Source organism: Sceloporus occidentalis, unplaced genomic scaffold (genome assembly GCF_023333645.1).
Source record: "Sceloporus occidentalis isolate IW3139 unplaced genomic scaffold, rSceOcc1.0.p SCAF_64, whole genome shotgun sequence".
NCBI lineage: Eukaryota > Metazoa > Chordata > Lepidosauria > Squamata > Phrynosomatidae > Sceloporus > Sceloporus occidentalis.
Window position 1 is genome coordinate 3439325 of NW_028317044.1, and position 17345 is coordinate 3456669.

The 17345-nt window shown below is 43.7% G+C and overlaps 1 protein-coding gene across 1 annotated transcript in view; it reads right to left on the reverse strand.

Annotated features, from left to right (window-relative positions):
* Positions 1 to 17345, reverse strand: part of LOC149287133 (myb-binding protein 1A-like protein) — a 55654-nt gene that overhangs the window by 22795 nt on the left and 15514 nt on the right. Inside the window, exons 13-23 of the mRNA XM_089493528.1 lie at positions 16497 to 16605; positions 15323 to 15419; positions 14533 to 14687; positions 12366 to 12461; positions 11556 to 11729; positions 9526 to 9690; positions 8517 to 8674; positions 7467 to 7601; positions 6803 to 6926; positions 5880 to 6011; positions 5019 to 5087 (exon numbers count right to left, since the gene is read on the reverse strand). Coding sequence (XP_089349654.1) covers positions 5019 to 5087; positions 5880 to 6011; positions 6803 to 6926; positions 7467 to 7601; positions 8517 to 8674; positions 9526 to 9690; positions 11556 to 11729; positions 12366 to 12461; positions 14533 to 14687; positions 15323 to 15419; positions 16497 to 16605 — 1414 coding nt within the window. The remainder of the gene's footprint in view (positions 1 to 5018; positions 5088 to 5879; positions 6012 to 6802; positions 6927 to 7466; positions 7602 to 8516; positions 8675 to 9525; positions 9691 to 11555; positions 11730 to 12365; positions 12462 to 14532; positions 14688 to 15322; positions 15420 to 16496; positions 16606 to 17345) is intronic.

Consider the following 17345-nt stretch of genomic DNA (forward strand, 5'->3'; position numbering starts at 1 on the left):
CACCCTCTTTCTTCTTGCAAATACTTAACTGCATGTTGAATAGGAGACAAGAAAGAAAGAAAGAAAGAAAGAAAGAAAGAAAGAAAGAAAGAAAAGGAGAGGAGAGGAGAGGAGAGGAGAGGAGGAAAGACAGGAAAGGAAGGGAAAGGAAAGGAAAGGAAAGGAAAGGAAAGGAAAGGAAAGGAAGGAAGGAAGGGATGGAGGGAGGGAAAGGGAAGGGAAGGGAAAGGGAAGGGTAAGAGACAGACAAAGAGAGCACAGCAACAACCACAGCAGCTGAAAGAACAAAACCCAAAATACAAAATCTGACATTTCTGCTGGCCACACTTCATGCAAAACTGTTCTTTGAATGAATTTCTGTTTTAACCTCCTAGCATGCAACGTCTATACAAAAAGCATTCCACATCGGGGGCTTTTGTGCGCATATATATATATGTCACTCTGTCACTAACGTGGGCAGACGGAGAACATGTGCTGGGTAGGAGATCTTTCTTTCTTTAATGCGGTGATGCACATTAGTCGTAAGTAACTGTGCGCTGGCATATAATTAGTTTCTCATATTCTGGGGGGGAGCTTTGGGGGTGTTTTTTGAACCTCGGCACGTGCCAGAGCCTGAAGGCTGCAATTTCAGATGACAATTGTCTCACGTCCTGCTGCATTCAGAAAGGTGATTTGTATTTTATAGAAGGGGGCGAACAGTTACTATTTTACCTGGAGCACTCCCATAGTTGTGTAAGCAGAGTAGAGAAAGTGCAGTCCCTCGGGGGCCTTTTCTGTTCAACCCCAAATTCAACCTCACCGACAGATCCTTCCAAGTCACCCTCCAGGGCTACCACACCTGGAATTACCCCCCATTTTGACAACCAGGGGTGGCAAAAAGCAAAAACACCCTCCAAGCCACCCAAGGAGATTCATTCGACTTTGAGGGTGGGGGGATAGCATTTTAAAAAGTATATATTGTATAAGAGGATTTTGGAACTGAATCTCAAACTCTGTACTAAATGACTTTATCATATCATTACATCAGTGTATCATTTGGAAGGTATACACTGTGCTAATTATATGGCAACGCTTGGAATAGAGGATTTTTAAAAAGCCACCCAAGGAGAGAATTGTAAGTTACTCCGGGTTTTGTTTTCACCTGAATGGAGAGAGGGTTGCAGTGTGCCACAGGGTACAAACTCTGTCGCACCATCTACAGGTGCCCAGCCTTACCATATATGATGCTATGAGCCACACCACCATCTCCTTGGGTTTAGATGGTAGGTAAACAATGCATAGAGTCATAGAGTTGGAAGAGACCCCAAGGGTCATCCAGTCCAACCCCATTCTGCCATGCAGGAATTCACAGTCAAAGCACTCCTGAAAGATGGCCATCCAGCCTCTGTTTAAAGACCTCCAAAGGAGGAGATTCCACCACTTTCCGAGGGATCATGTTCCACCATCAAACAGTTCTTACCATCAGGAAGTTCTTTCTAATGTTGAGGTGGAATCTCTTTTTCTGTGGCTTCCATCCACTGTTCCATGTCCTATTCTCTGGAGCAGCGGAAAACAAGTTTGATCCCTTCTCAATGTGACACCCCTTCAAATACTTAAACAGGGTTGTCATATCACCTCTTAACCTTCTCTTCTCCAGGATAAACATGCCCAGATCCCTAAGTCTCTCCTGGTAAGACATGGTTTCCAGACCCGTCTTCATTTTGGTGGCCTTCCTCTGGACATGTTCTTTTTGAACTGTGGTGCCAAAACTGGACACGGTATTCCAAGTGAGGCCTGAACAAAGCAGACTAGAGTGGCACTATTACTTCCCATGATCTAGACATACTTCTATTGATGCGTCCTAGAATCACACTGGTCTTTTTAGCTGCCACGTCACACAGTTGACTCATGTTCAACTTGTGGTCTACTTGGACGCCTAGATTCCTTTCACATGTCGTATTGTCAAGCCAGGTGTTCCCCCATCCTATATCTATGCATTTCATTTTTTCTAAGTGCAGTACTGTATATTTCTTCCTACTGAAGCTCATTTTGAAGGGTGGGCATCTATAGGTGCCCACCTTTACCATATATAATCCTGTGAACCACACCGCTATCCCCTTGGCTTGAGACAGTAGGTAAACAATGCAGCATATGAAACATGGGCACAGACAAAATGATTACTATTGGTTCACTCTACTACAGTATTGGGTACAAGAAAAAGAGTCAAAGACAGAACAATTACTACTGGTTCACTATACTACAGTATAGTACTATTGGGTACAATAAGATTTTGGGTACCACAACGCAGCAACCAACTGCTGGTTATTTGACTCATTATTGTGATATTTTTCTCCCACAAAGAAAAAATTCAATTTTTGTCTTCCTGACAGGTGCCATAACAACATACGCCTCAGACATCAAACTGCGCTGAGTTATCTTGAGCATGAACACATGAGAAAGAGAAAGAGAGAGAAGACAGTACAGAAGGAACGAGGGGATAACCCAGACTTATTCTTCTGAACTATCTGGAAGATGAGGTCCAAAACATGTGGGGGGCCAGTGTTTAACAACTACTGCTCCAGCGGTATCTATGGCTGTAATACTATACCACTGAATAAGGCACTTTTAACGCAATGGAAGTTAAGTAGACACATACAAGGTTGCTCTGCAAGTCATACAGCAAGAGTAAGCAACTACAGTCCTCCCTCCGTTCTTGCGGCTTTGGAATCTGCGTCCTTCGCTTACGCGCAAGGGATGAACGGAGGGGGAAATAATGGGGTGCGTGCCTGAGGCGCACACCTATATTCAAGCCAATGGGGTTTGAATATATGTGAAACTCTGGCCCCATACAGACAGGCCAAAATAAAGCTGCTTCTGCTCACTTTGGAAGTATGCTGTTTAAATGACACACGTGTCCTAAGGGGCCGGAAGCCACGCCAAAGCCATGTTACGGCCCTAAGAACTGGAGCATGGCTTTGGCGCAGCTTCTGGATTCTTAGGACGCTTGAATCATTTAAACAGCATACCTCCAAAGTGACCCGAAGCAGCTTTATTTTGGCAGTCTGTATGGGGCCTCTGTTTTCGCAGTAGGGTCTGGAACAGATCCCCCATGAAAACAGAGGGTTGACTGTATAGTCTTTTGCCAGCATGAACAATAGTGAGGAATTAAGGGCTCTGATGTCCAAAAACATCTAGAGAACCACACAAATATTCCATAAACATAGACAGGGAAGCCATATGTGATCTGAAAAAAAATATATATATATATATATATATATATATATATATATATATATGTACCCTTTATGTGAAGATTAACAACTCAAGGAAGCCATTTGGAAAGTCAGCTTCCCTAAGGCAAGGAACTGTCCCAGCAATAAGGTCAAATCGCATTAGTGGAATGGAGGGGATGATGCATGGTTGAGTCTGGAATTTGAAAGGTAAGAGTTCAACAGCTATGAACAATGTCAGGCTAACAATGGTAGGAAGCCATAGGACCCACAGGAAAACAAGGGGGAAAGGAAAGGAAACAAGAAACCTTCTCACCCAGTTCACACTCCAGGCGCATTCTGCTTCACAAGTAACTTCAACGACAAGAGTTGCCAAGAGCTCTGAATGAGCCTGCAGTTTGACGTAAACCATTAGCAGTGCCATTAAGGCTTCGTCCCCCATTCAATATTTATTCAATGCAATTTATTACCAATCGTGGCAGGCAAGAGGGAAGTTTTAAATAAAAAAAAAACCCATCATATGAAAAGATAAGTCAAATCCAGAGGCCAAGCAAAACCCAGAGGCACTGACAATGTTGGCTGGGTAGTTTTGGGAACTGAAGTCCAAAACATCTGGAGGGCCAAAGGTCAAGAACCGCTGGCCTAAAGAGAAGTGATGCCTGGATCCAGGTCTCCTGCTGGAAACCTCAACCTTGTACTACAGCTAAAAGATTGGGACTGGGCAAAGTGTTAGCCAATTCTGAGTCCTTCAGATGTTATTGGATGACAACTTTCCATCATCCACATGTAGCATGACCTTTTCCATCTCTCCCATCCAATGGCAGAAGTGGTAGTCCAACAACATCTGGGAAACTTTGGTTCAGTATCAACGTCTGCACCAATGCGTAAGAGTCACAGAACCATACAGTTGGAAGAGACCCCAAGGTCCAAGCCCATTCTTTCATGCAGGAATACAGAACCGTATACACAACCGAGACACCTCCCAACAGATGGCCATCCAACCTATATAAAAACCTCCAAGGAGACTCCACTACACTCCAAAGCATTGTTCTCTACCAGAGAATGCTAACACAGTTTGAGTGTAAACACACTCTTTCAAACCCAGAAGAAGACAGGAGCTAACAAAAAAAGTTGGCATTGCTTCACACAAACCAGGGAAAAGCAGCTTCCAGGCCTGACTTGGTCTGCAAAATGTCCAGATCATGAAGCATCTGAGAGGTGTCCCTTCAAAAAGCCTCTCCATCCAGAGGTGGAAAGATCCTCCAAATCATGCTGCCTTGTCCTGCAACTGTTCCCTTCAACGCAAATGTACATGTCCCACTGAAATCCCAATGTTCCCTCCAATGCAAATGTTAACACAAACCCATATTTAAAATTAGGGGAAAAGGACAAATGTGTGCTGGAAATGGGAAGAAGGGGTAGAGCACTCACTAATACTTTCTAAAATGTGATGAACAAATCAGCAACATTTCAGATGCACTCATCCACATACTCAGCATTTTAACTTCACTGCTAACCATGTAGTCTGCTTTCTGGTTTCAGAAAACATGCGGGGTAAATCTGTGTTAGCCATTTAGTAAATTCAAACAAAAATCCACCAAATAGTGGTACCTTTATTGGCCAACCAAAATGCACAATATACTTGTTGCAAGCTTTCGAAGCTCCACGTCACAATAGACTTGCGCAAGCTTTCCAAGTTCCGCTTTCGAAAGCTTGCAGCAAGTATACTGCACATTTCTGTTGGCCAATAAAGGTATCACTGTTCGGCGGATTGATGGGTTTCAGTTTGCTTCCATCATCATCGCTTACCTGCTGGGGTTGCCTGGCTCCCTCTGTGATCGACTTGACAACAGTGGCGATCAGTGGTTTGCACATGATCTTCAAAAAATAAAGGAGAGCCATTGGTTAGTGAGGACATGCATCAGTTTCACAAGTGACACACAAGAACTAGAGGGGAAAGAAAAAGTGTCAGAATACCAGAAACTTGAGATTCATCCAATAAAACTAGCATGACAGACATGTACATCCTCGCACCACACACACTCAGCTCACAGCTGTCATGGAGTTGGAGTAGAGAAGAGTCCATGCTTTGCATGCCAAAGGTCCATGGCATCTTCAGTAAGGCTAAGGAAGAATCCTGACCTAGGGAACGCCTGCCATCAGTACCAACAATAAAGGCCTAGATCAGGGATCCCCAAACTGGGGTCCCCCAAGAATTTTGGACTTCAGCTCCCAGAAGCCCCAGGCCACTTGGTGGTCAGTAAGGAATACTGGGAGTTGAAATCCCAAACATCTGGAGGAAGCAAGTTTGGGAATCACTGGCCTAGATGGTCTGACTCAAAACAGCTGTCTATGTTATCCCATAATGTGCCAGTGGTCACATGCTCAAATGGTTTTGTGAGTGGCTACTAGTGCCTGTGTCTTACATCTAGGATGAGAAGCAGTATGCAGGAGTGAAAGTGTTATTCTGTTCATATCCTGCTTGTGAGCTTCCCAAAGAAATCTGACTGACCACTGCAAGAAACAGGAAAATGGACGAGACAGGTCTACTGACCAAGCCGAGAGTTGGTCTATTGACCATCTACTGACCAACCATTCTTCCAGCTGTATTTAATGTCTATGTGTGCACACATGTTGAAAGAACCTAATACAGGTTCTTCTCCTACCTACCGGATGCCGCTCAAAAAGATCAAGAAACATGGATCCAGTCAGTGGGCTTTTGCGTTTCGTCAAAAACAGGTTCAAAGCCTCCTTATACACAGCGGTCACTCGCTCCAGATCCAGACAGCCAACAGGAAGGTGCTAAAAAATGAAAGACACAAAGAAATGAGTGCCTCTACATCACACCATCATCACAGCCATGTCATAGTTATTGGCAGCAACAGTGGGTAATGTGCTGCACATAGTAGTTATACCACAGTCCACAGCTAAACATACGAAAATAAGCAAGGGCAACCCTGCATGTATACTTTTGCTCCCTTTTCACTGTCTGTCACAGTGCCAAACTTCAAAATTTGGTGCACAGTGAAAAATCCCAGGGCTGTACAAGCTTTGGCCCCATACAGACAGGCCAAAATAAAGCTGCTTCGGGTCACTTTGGAGGTATGGGGTTTCAATGATGCACGCGACCCAAGAGTCCGGAAGCTGCACCAAAGCTGCGCTCCAGTCCTTAGGACTGGATTGTGACTTTGGTGCGGCTTCCAGACTCTTAGGACGCATGCATCATTTAAACAGCATACCTCCAAAGTGACTCAAAGCAGCTTTATTTTGGCCTGTCTGTATGGGGCCTTTATTTCACAAAGTTCTAGCTCTCATGACTACAGATACAAAAGCTGAGCAGACTTCCTTCCAGGAGCTGCAGGTGAGACTTCAGGGCTCTCTGTAGCAAAGCTCTCCATTTAAGGATTTTTGATACCCAACCTTTCAAATTCAAAATACTTAATCAGCCTGTCACACATTTAAGATTGCGAAGCAATGCTGAAGAAGTTCCTGCTAGGCTCTGGGTGTTGGAGGCAGGGATTAGGAAATTGCTGGGACAGCCAGGAACATTGCAGCAGGCAGCAAGCAAATGTGCTGACATGGGATGGCCTTACCTGAGCAGCTGGCGCATCACTGCCTTCACTGCTCTTCTGCTTCTTTTTTGGCTGGGCAGTCACCGGCGCCCCTTCATTACTTCCCACATTTCCTTTCAACACTCGGCAGAGGTACAGAGAGGCACTAAAAGCAGAAAAAGAGAACCATAAGGAGGAAAGCAAAAAGGTGTGCACGTGCGCACAGTTGTTCTACAGGTGCACATATGCCCAACATTGTGCAAGCATAGGGGAGTATGGCTAGACTACTTCTCCTTTTCTATGGAGTTTATCACACAGAGTTTATCCTGTGCAGAAACGGGATTTAAATCGGGAAAATCCTGCAAAAGCGGGATCTTTTTCAGACAACGTTGGGGGCACTGAACATCAGTCCAACATTAACCCGCACAGGTTTAATGACAGATTAATGCTCAATGTCCCCGATGTGTCTGAAAATGCTTTTGCGTGATCTGCTCTGAAATCACGAAGACTAGAAGCCTGCTTTTAGGTTGTGGTTGTGGTTGTTTAATGGAGAAACTGGTTTTACTTTAAATGTTTTAATCTAATTGAAAGTCTGAGCTTTTCAGACACCAGGTGCTGCACACAGGACTACAGATGTGTTTCAACCATGGCTCGAAAGAAGGCAAAAAGTAAATACGCATGTACATGATCGGATGAAGCAACCCACCTGAAAGAGTAAAGGGCTACTGTGGAGTCACTTTGCTTGCAGGCTCTCTTCATCAGGCTTTCCAGCTGGTTATGCAATTCCTCCCGGATGGGAGCCACAGTTTTGCAATACTGCTTCGATCTACATAAACTATTCCTGAAAGCCAAAGCAAAGACACACACACCACGAAGTCAAAAAGGCAAAGGAACCTCATGGAGATCTTTACAATCACACACCCCTCTTATGTGGCCATGTTCTAGAAGAGTTTATCCCTGACGTTTCACCACATATCTGGCTGGCATCCTCAGAGAGTGTTGAAGGCATACGGGAATAAAGCGACTTTAGTTTGATGGGAAGTCAAAGGCTTTCATGGCCGGCATCCATGGTTTTCTGGGCTATGTGGCCGCATCCTGGAAAAACGTATTCCTGATGTTCCACCTGCATCTGCAGCTGGCATCTTCAGCACTCTATGAAGATGGGGCTGGACTGGATGGCCCTTGAGATCTCTTCCAACCCAAGGATTCTATGACTCTAGGTGGAATATCAAGGCTACCAAAATAAGAAAAGGTTTCTCTCTTTTTTAGACAGCGAGTAGCTATTGCAACAAAGAGGAGAAGAATTATGTGTTTAGGAGAGTAAATGGGAAAATAAAAGCTTTATTTACTTAAAAAATCTGTATGGTATAATTTGCAAGGAAGGAAGTCAAGCCATGTTATGTAACAAGGATTATTGTGTTTGTTTGTTTTTCCACAACACAACTGTACCAATACTCTATCTTTTGTATTTTTAAAAACAATAAAAAAATTAAAAACCATGCAATTAACATCATTGCACCAAATGTGTTACTTCCAAGCTCTGATATCTCCCCTTAAACAAGGATCATTCCCAGCCTGCCTGGAGATGCTAGGATCTGAACCTAGACCCTTATGCATGCCCAGCAAAAACTCTGCCCTCCTGTCCCAGAAATCCAGAAACCCCGGAGTGCACAAGTCTTTGGCAAACGGACTAAGAGTCAGCGTAAGTCAGCTTCACATGTTCACATTCCCACACACGCCTCTCCCCCAAACTCACGTGAAGATATCTGCCGTCTTCCGGAGGTAGTCCTGCTCTTGCTTGTTGGACTCGGAACTCATGCTCTGCTCAATCACAGAGAGGAGTGGTTCGATGACTCGGAAGACGAGGGGATTCTCTGGCTGCTTGGTCAAAAACACCTCCACCAAATCCAGGACCTGGGAGTGCAAGCAGAGAAGTGAGATGAATCATAGAATCGGAAGAGAACCCAAGGGCCATCCAGTCCAACCCCATTCTGCCATGCAGGAACTCTCAATCAAAGCATCCCTGACAGATGGCCATCCAGCCTCTGCTTAAAGACCTCCAAGGAAGGAGACTCCACTCCTTTCCAAGACAGTGTATTTTACTGTCAAACAGCTCTTACTGTCAGGAAGTTCCTCCTAATGTTTAGTGCCAGACTCTGAGCAACACCAGCTACCAGGAGAATGGAATGAGACAAGACACATACCGGTGGGAGACCAAGGCTTGTTTACTTGTTACTTTCTATTCCACTTTTCATCCAATGCGCTTAAAGGCATGCTTTTGTACATGCACCGGGGGAGGCACACTCCAGATATTTTGGACTACAACTTCCCTCATCCCAGGAATGATGGGAGTTGTGGCTTAAAGCTTCCAGACGGTGCCAGGTTGCCTTAACGTAGACTAATAGCCGTTCTGTGGAGCCACTTCCAGAAAGAGAAAACTCCATCAGACCTAACCCTCTGCACTTACTCTTAAGACTGGATGGATGAGAAAGTAGAAGGGGTTGGTTCTTCACATATTATACTCTTGCTTTTCTCCAGATGGTTCTTTCTTATAAATAAGAGTTAAGATATGGTACTTAAATTGACCCGTGGATAAGGCAACTCAGGGGATTTTTTGGGGTCAGTTTTTTGACCTAAATTTCCAGACTTATACATGAGTACATATAGTACACATCAAAATATATGTTTAGTACTGTAATTGGTTGGTATTTAGCGTACTTTCAGAAAATCTGAAGGCCTTCTCCGGCAAAAGCCTCCTCTCCTACCTTAATTTTGAATTCCCGACGTAAGATCTTCTCCTTCCGGATTTTCTCCTTCTCGTCCTTTTTGGCCTGGGTGCGCTTCTGCTGCTCGGCAAAGAGGGCCGAGAGGTTCTTATCGAGGGACATCATGGTCTCGTCATCAACGTCCTCATCGCTGTCAGCTCCACCCTTGGGTTTTTAAAAACAGACAAAGTTAAATCACGCTGGGAAGTGGCTCGGCATCACAAACATCAATGTACAGAGAATTATAAGTTGGAGATGTTTCCAACAAAACAGGAATCACAAGGATCTAAAAACAGCCATGCAAGAAGAACAGTTAGTTTGAATAACGCAATAAACCACAAGAGCCCTACTTATCTTTATGGCCATCTGTCAGGGATGCTTTAATGGAGAGTTGGACTGGATGGTCCTTGTGTAATTCTACGATTCTATGATTCAATGATACTTTATTGAACCCTTTCCTGTATTGTTATGCATTATTTATATGTATTATGCTATTATTTCTTAGACTGTATGCCACGGGCAGACTTACTTTATCTATTTTATTGTTTATATGTACAGCGCTGTACATACATACAGCACTGTATAAATAAAGCATTATTATTATTATTATTATTATTATTATTATTATTATTATTATTATTAGATGTCTGGTTGCTCCTGCTTACATGATGTTTTGTTTCCAGAAGGACTTTTTAAAAGATTTCTACGGGTTGTTTTAGATTTCTTTCTCTGGTTTGCAGCAGGGAAAGAAATCAAGTTCAGACAACAGACAGTTTGTGAAGTCCAAGGTTTTTATGGCCAGCATCCATAGTCTTTGTGGGTTTTTGGGGCTGTGTGGCCATGTTCTAGAAGAGTTTATTCCTGATGTTTTGCCACAGATGCCCGAAAAACCCACAAAAAACAACAGTCCGTTTCTTTATCTGCTTCTGTGGCAAGTGAGAGCAGTTAGGGAAAATGCCCAAGCACACTGCGCATAACCAAGAAGCCAGGGATCTGGTGTACTGTGTCATCCCAAACTCTTGTGTTACTTGCCAGAAGTGTTCCACATGCTTAGAAGCTATTCAGACCAAACACCAAAATGTGGACCTTTTCACACTAGGCAGTTATAGGACTATTATTTCACTTTAACCGCATCTCATGGAAACCTGGGATTTGTAGTTTGAGGAGGCACGAGAGCTCTCTTGTTGTCAATTCTAAATGCCTTATGAAACTACTGTATATACATAAATTTAGAAATTTAATCAAAATTACCCAAAAATAACTCCTATTTGAAAGAAGGAACCCTCCCTTGGTGAAAAGCAAGAGTATAATCTGTCTTGGAAGCACTTACCCTCTATATTCTCTCATCCATTCAGCCTTAAGAGTAAGCCCAAAAAGTTATGTCTGCTGGAATTTTGCAGGTTCTTTGACACTGTTTTACTTTGCTTCATCCTTTAGATCCTTTGCTATATGCCCCTATGTTTTACCCTCGACTTACCCATGAGTCATAGCAAAATCCATAATTTTGGCTCCAAAACTTGCCCTCGATTTATACATGAGGTCGACTTATAGTCAAGTATATACAATACATATCCCAGGATTCCACAAGATGTTGACATGTGTGTGTGTGTGTATGACCTGTATCTGTATCACAGCCAGTGTCATCGTTCCGATGCCCCGATGCCACAATGCCAAGTAGCCAAGTTTGTTTCCCACAATGCTTCTAACACAGCAACCTCTGCAGGGCCTTATGAAAAATGCAGGACGTGAAAAGGACTCTGACTTCGGTCTACTCCCTCAGATGCATCCGGTTATTGCACCGGATCCCAAAGACAAGAGAGGGCACAAACCAGAGAGAGCTTTGTCCACAGCACCAACAAATTCTGCCTTAATGTCATCCCTCAGAAAAGCAAGAGGGAAGTGCATATACATTTCTAAGTTGCAGAATACATTTTTCCTTGGGCTGAATTTGGATTCTGCCACTGCAGGGGACAAAGCCCCACGCTGTAGGTAAGCCAGACCCAAGACCTCTGCACTTCTTGCCCCCTTACCAGTGCATTGCCAGCCTGCAGAACATTCCTCAGCATGGCACGGAAGTTCTCATCCGCCTCACCCTCAGCTTCGCTATCCGTCTCCGGAGCGTCCATCCTCGCATCGTCATTCTCAGAGTCATTGTCTTCAGAGCTGTCTTCGTCAGAAGAACTCTTTCCGCTGTCGTCATCACTCTGCTCAGAAAGAAAGAAAATTGACATTCTTTCCTTATGTACAACTCGCGCTCTTCCTTTGGTTCAGGCTCACGGCTGGTTCATGTTACATGGGGCAAATACTGAAGGCTGGTGGTTCACCGCAGCTTGCTATCATGAGTTATTTTATTTATTAAATGCATTTATATCCTATGAGCTCAAAGCTTAGGGCACATGATTCTTCCTTCACCATACTTTCTCCTTACAACAACCTCCCTATGAAGTAGGACAGGATGAAAAACCCTCTGATGAAAAACAAGAGCTTTATCTGTCCTGGAAGCACTGAGTCCCCTCTATTCTCTCATCCATCCAGTCTTTAGTGCGAGCACCAACAGCGATGTTTGCTTGAATTTTTAAGTTGTTTGGTATCGTTTCCCTTTGCTTCATTCTTTACATCCTTTGTTACATGCCCTTAAGTTTTACTCTTGACTTATCCACGGCTCATATCCAAAGCTATATTTTTGGCTCAAAAAACTGTCCTCGGCTTATACATGAGATTGACTTACAGTCGAGTATATACGGTAAACTGTATTTATTAATAATATTCAAAAAGCTAAAGGGAAAGGAAGCTTAGAGATCAACAGGATTGTTCACAATGAACACAACAGGAGTTATCACCTCATCTGGCAAGGGTTTCTTCTTCATCTTGTTCTGAGTTTCTTCTACCACCACTACGGCACTTTCTTCATCCTGGTCTTGCTGCGGGTCAAGAACCTTGAAGAGAACCAAAATATTTATCGGTGTAGCTATGAAACATTTGTTACAGGTATCATCTAAGTAGGTGGACTATTTCACCTGGAACATTGGAAGCCATCATTCAAGGCACCATAGTTTAAGGAGGATATTGGTAAGCAGGAATATGTCCTGAGAATGGCACCCAAGACGATCCAAGGTCTGGATGCAAAGTCCAACAAGGAATAACTTGGGGAGCAGGGTACGTGTAGCTTGGAGAAGAGAGGACTAAGAGGTGACAAGATAGCCATCTTTAAATATCTGAAGGAATGTCACATATAAGACAGAGAAAGCTTGTTTTTCTGCTGCTCCAGAGACTAGACCACAACCTATGGACTCAAATTCCACCTAAATATTAGGAAGAAGCAAGCTTGCTTTCTGCTGCTCCATAGACTAGAGCAGTGGTCTCCAAACTGTGTTCTTTAAGGGTGGATGGCCCTTGTGGTCTCTTCCAACCCTATGATTCTATGATTTTGGACTTAGCTCCCAGAGTCCCAATCTATTGGCCAACATGGTTGAGGTTTCTGGGTGCTAAAGTCCAAAATCTCTTAAAAGGGCAAAGTTTGGGGATCACTAGACTAGAGCATAAACCTATGGACTGAGATTCCACCTAAATATTAAGAAGAATGTCTTTACTGTAGGAACTGCTCAACAGTGGAATAGATAGTCTTAGAGATGGTGGACTCTCCTTCTTGACATCATTTAACAAATATTGGATGGACATCTTTAGGAGTGTATTAGTTGTATTCCTGCATGGCAGTTGGTTGGACAACATGGCCCATGTGCTCGCTTTCCACTCTATGATTCTTAGATTCATCTCCCTCTCGCAACCACTATTTTCCCCCTCTCATATGCATACCCATCAATGCCTAGGGAAAGGATGGGGGACTGCCCCTTCTAAAATGCATCTTCTAGACCAGAACATGTAGAAGTGTGATTATTTGTGTAATTTATATCCCAGCTTTGTACCAGTATGGGAGCCAGAAACCTCCAAAAGCTAATAGTTTTGGACTACTACTCTTAGAAATCCTCCTGCAAGCAAGGCCAGTGGCCATACTGGCTGGGAGACTCTGGCAACTTTAGTCACTGAACTCTGATCCAAAGCAAGCATGGCCAAAGCTGAGGGTTGTGGAGTCTACTTTATTTATATTAGAAGCACTACAGTCTACTACAGGGTGGAAATCTGGTTCAACCAGATATATATGGACTGGAGGTTCAAGCAGTCCTGACCAGCATGGGTCACAATGAAGAATGCTGGGAGTATCAGTCCAACAATTCTTGGAGGGTCGCTTGATACCTACCCACTTTTGTTGTTGTGTGCCTTCAAGTAATTTCCTACTTATGGCAACCCCAAGGTGAACCTATCACTGGGTTTTCTTGGCAAGAATTGTTCAGAGGGGGTTGGTTATACTATTGATTTACTCAAGTGTGCACAACATTAACGAATTAACGAATGAAGAATAAGAAAATGTAAGTGTGCACAAAGATCAATGGATTAATGATATCATTAATCAGCAAAGCAGCGTTTCTGGAACACTCCAGATTATTTACCGTATATACCCATGTATAAGTCTAGAAATTTAGGTTAAAAAACTAACCCAAAAAAACCTGAGTTGACTTATCCATGGGTCAATGTAAGTACTGTAGTTTATGAGTTTAATCTGCCCTGGAAGTACTGACACCCTTCTAGTCCCTCATCTGTCCAGCCTTTAGCATGAGCACAAATAGTTACGCCTGCTGGAATTTTGTATGTTGGTTGGCATTGTTTTCCTTTGCTTTGTCATTTACATCCTTCATTACATGTCCCTAAGATATCTACGGGTTATATCAAAATCCATAATTTTGGTCCCAAAATCTGCCCTCGACTTATAGATGAGGTTGACTTATAGCTGAGTATATATGGTAGATTTCAGCTTCTCTAAGGTATAAAAACCAACTGTTGGGGCTGAAGGGAGTTGTAGTCGAAAACAACATGTAGGGGGGGTACCATTTTGGGAGGAGGCTGGAAGTAGTTACAGTAGTTACAGAGCAACAACATAAAAGGGTAACTCACATCCAGAATCAGCTGCAGGGCAGCCTCCGTCATGTGTTGACACACAAGCGCAAACACGCTTTTGCAGACCCGCCGGATCAGTGCGCTGGACTGAGCTAGAAGGGAGAGGAGAACTTCCACAATCACCTCCACCCATTCAGGCTCTTCTTCGCCACCTGAGAAGGAAGAAACAAAAGCCTGAGCACTCAGAGAGGAGCCCTCTCCAACCCAGGGTCCTCCAGATATGTCAGACTCCTTAATCCCCAGAATCCTATAGGGATTCTAGGAACCTCAGACCGACACATCTGGAGAGCACCAGGTCAAGGGAAACTGGCAAAATACAATATTAGCACTACTGTTATATAGAGTTCTATTTAGCTTTGTTGTATTTTGTGATGGCCCATGGGCTAATCAATAAACATTGATTGATATTAGCACCCTTTACTGGCCGAACGCCACCAGTTTTTCCCCAGGCCTTTGCATCTCTAGACCATCAGTGTGCAAAGGGACTTTGTAGAACCTTTGAGAAATAGATGTGTTAGCCTGGAAAATCATTATGCAAAGGGATATGGAGACTAACTGAAAAAGAGGAATTGGTAACATGACCATCTGTAGACCTGAGCCTACCTCCTCAGATGCATGAAGAAGTAGTCTCAGGTTTATGAAGGCACATGCTACCAACTCCTCTCTTTCAGATTATCTCAAAGGTGCTACAATATCCCTTTCCTTGATGATTTTCCAAACTAACATGGCTATGTCTTTGATCTCTGATATAAGCAATAAACTATTCTGAGACTGGAGGAGAACTCACTGGCTGAAGCTGACGTCTTCTTCTTGTGCTTCTCCTCGAAGGCCCTCTTGGTGCAGTTCTGGAGGTCATTCAGGAGGTTCACACACTCAGCAGGAGACTATTTAGGTGCAAATCCAGAGGCAAGGAGAAGGGAGAAGCGCCAAGAAGAAAAGGGAATAAAATACTATTACAATACTTCTACCACATGTTTGTTTAATGAATCACATACCTGCCTTTGGGGAGCTAAGAGTAAGAAAGCAATCTGGATCTAAACCTGTTTGTTATTATTCATAAGGGATAAAACATCATCAAGGGAGGAAGGAAGGGAGACATGCGCCCCCAGACGCCATGCATTTGGTCACAAGCAGATGGTTATGGTAGGAGAACCCCTCACTGCAAAGATATGGAATGAACAGCAAAGGAAATAGGAATTGACATGGTTGGATGTTAGGATGAAGAAGATCCCAAGGAGGTGGCATCTCTGGCTGGACAGAAAGGATGGCCAAGGACATGGTCAAAGTGTCCAAAATTACTTGCCCAATCCCCCACTTGAAGAATAGTCTTTGGAAACAAGGAGAAGAACAAGGCCTTGTTCTTCTCCTTCCCACCATACAAACCTTTATCATAGATTCAAAAATTCTAGAACAGAGGCAGCTGCCTTACAGTGAGCTGGAGCCTTGGTCCATTTAGCCCAATATTGTTGACAGTGAATGGCAGCCATGGCTCTTTGGGTTTTCGATGGGATCCTTTTCCTAGCCCTACCTGGAAATCCCTTTCTAGCACTAACCAAGCCTGGTCCTGTGTAATTTCCAAAACCAAGTAAGTCCAAATGTGTTTAGGATGCTGTTGCACCCATTTCGGGGAGGTACAATGTGGCCACTGAAGGACGTCTAGGAAGAAGAACGGCTCCATTTGACTAAAACATGCAGTGCTTCCTTTAGCTACCTGCACACCATTCCCTGCTCACTGGTTGTTTTGGTCCACCTCACATTTAAGAGTATTCAGAAACACAGAAAGCTACCTAATGCTCACTCTTTCCTAACCCTCCCTGCAATCCTTAGATCCAGGTATTAACCAGGCCTGACCCCACTTAACTTCCAAAATCAGACATCATCTGTTCAGAGAAGGAAGGCAGTTCATGGCAGATTTCTAAGCAATGTTCAAAGGAATACATTCCCAGCACGACTGGCATTACCTTGAAGAGGTGAATGCCAACTAACAGCAGAAGGTGCTGGAAGGCAGTGGTCTTCAAGGTGAGGCCTTTCTGCTCTCTCCTCCGCAGGGCTTCCACCGTCTGCAGCATTCTGCGACCAGAGAAGAGGGGCAGAGGAATTGTTCAAAGACTGTTCACATCAGTTCATATTGCAAAATTCACATTGCAACAGCGGATTGATTCCATTTCAGTACCAGCCTTTGGCAATGATTCTCGAGGAAGTGGATGAGTAAAGTGTAAAACAAAGAAAGAAGCAGCACCCAACCCACAAGACAAACAGTGCAAAAATACATAAAATAGGGAGATTTGTTGTTGTTGCTATTGTCATTGTTTAAGTAGCAGGACGACTGCAGGAGGTCTAGAAACAGCCTCATCCCTTCTTCAACTCCCTCTCCCAACCATGACTCTTAAGGGCCTCACTTGCTCCATTTTGTGGAACCAGTCATTCACTTCTGGTTTTGAGGAAAAGGCTATTTCTTCAGTGATGATGAGACAGGATGGGGGAGAAAAGCATTAAAATGGATAACCAAGTCCCCTACAGATTTCTGGGGGCATGACTGTCCATTCTTCACAAAGAAGATCTTGGGTTACGTATGGTAATATAATGATAAAGCAAGAGCAGAACTAGAGCAAGAAGGTCTATTACTAGACTGGTTCCATTATTTGCAAATACAACAAGATTATAAAAAGGATATGCTTAAAAATGGAATAGAGATGCCCCAAAGGGGGCACAATCCACAGGTTTGAGAACCGATGCGCTAAAGGGAGGCATCCAAAAACAGCACTGTGAAAACTCAACTACACATCATGCCCTCTGGCTGGGAAAGCAGG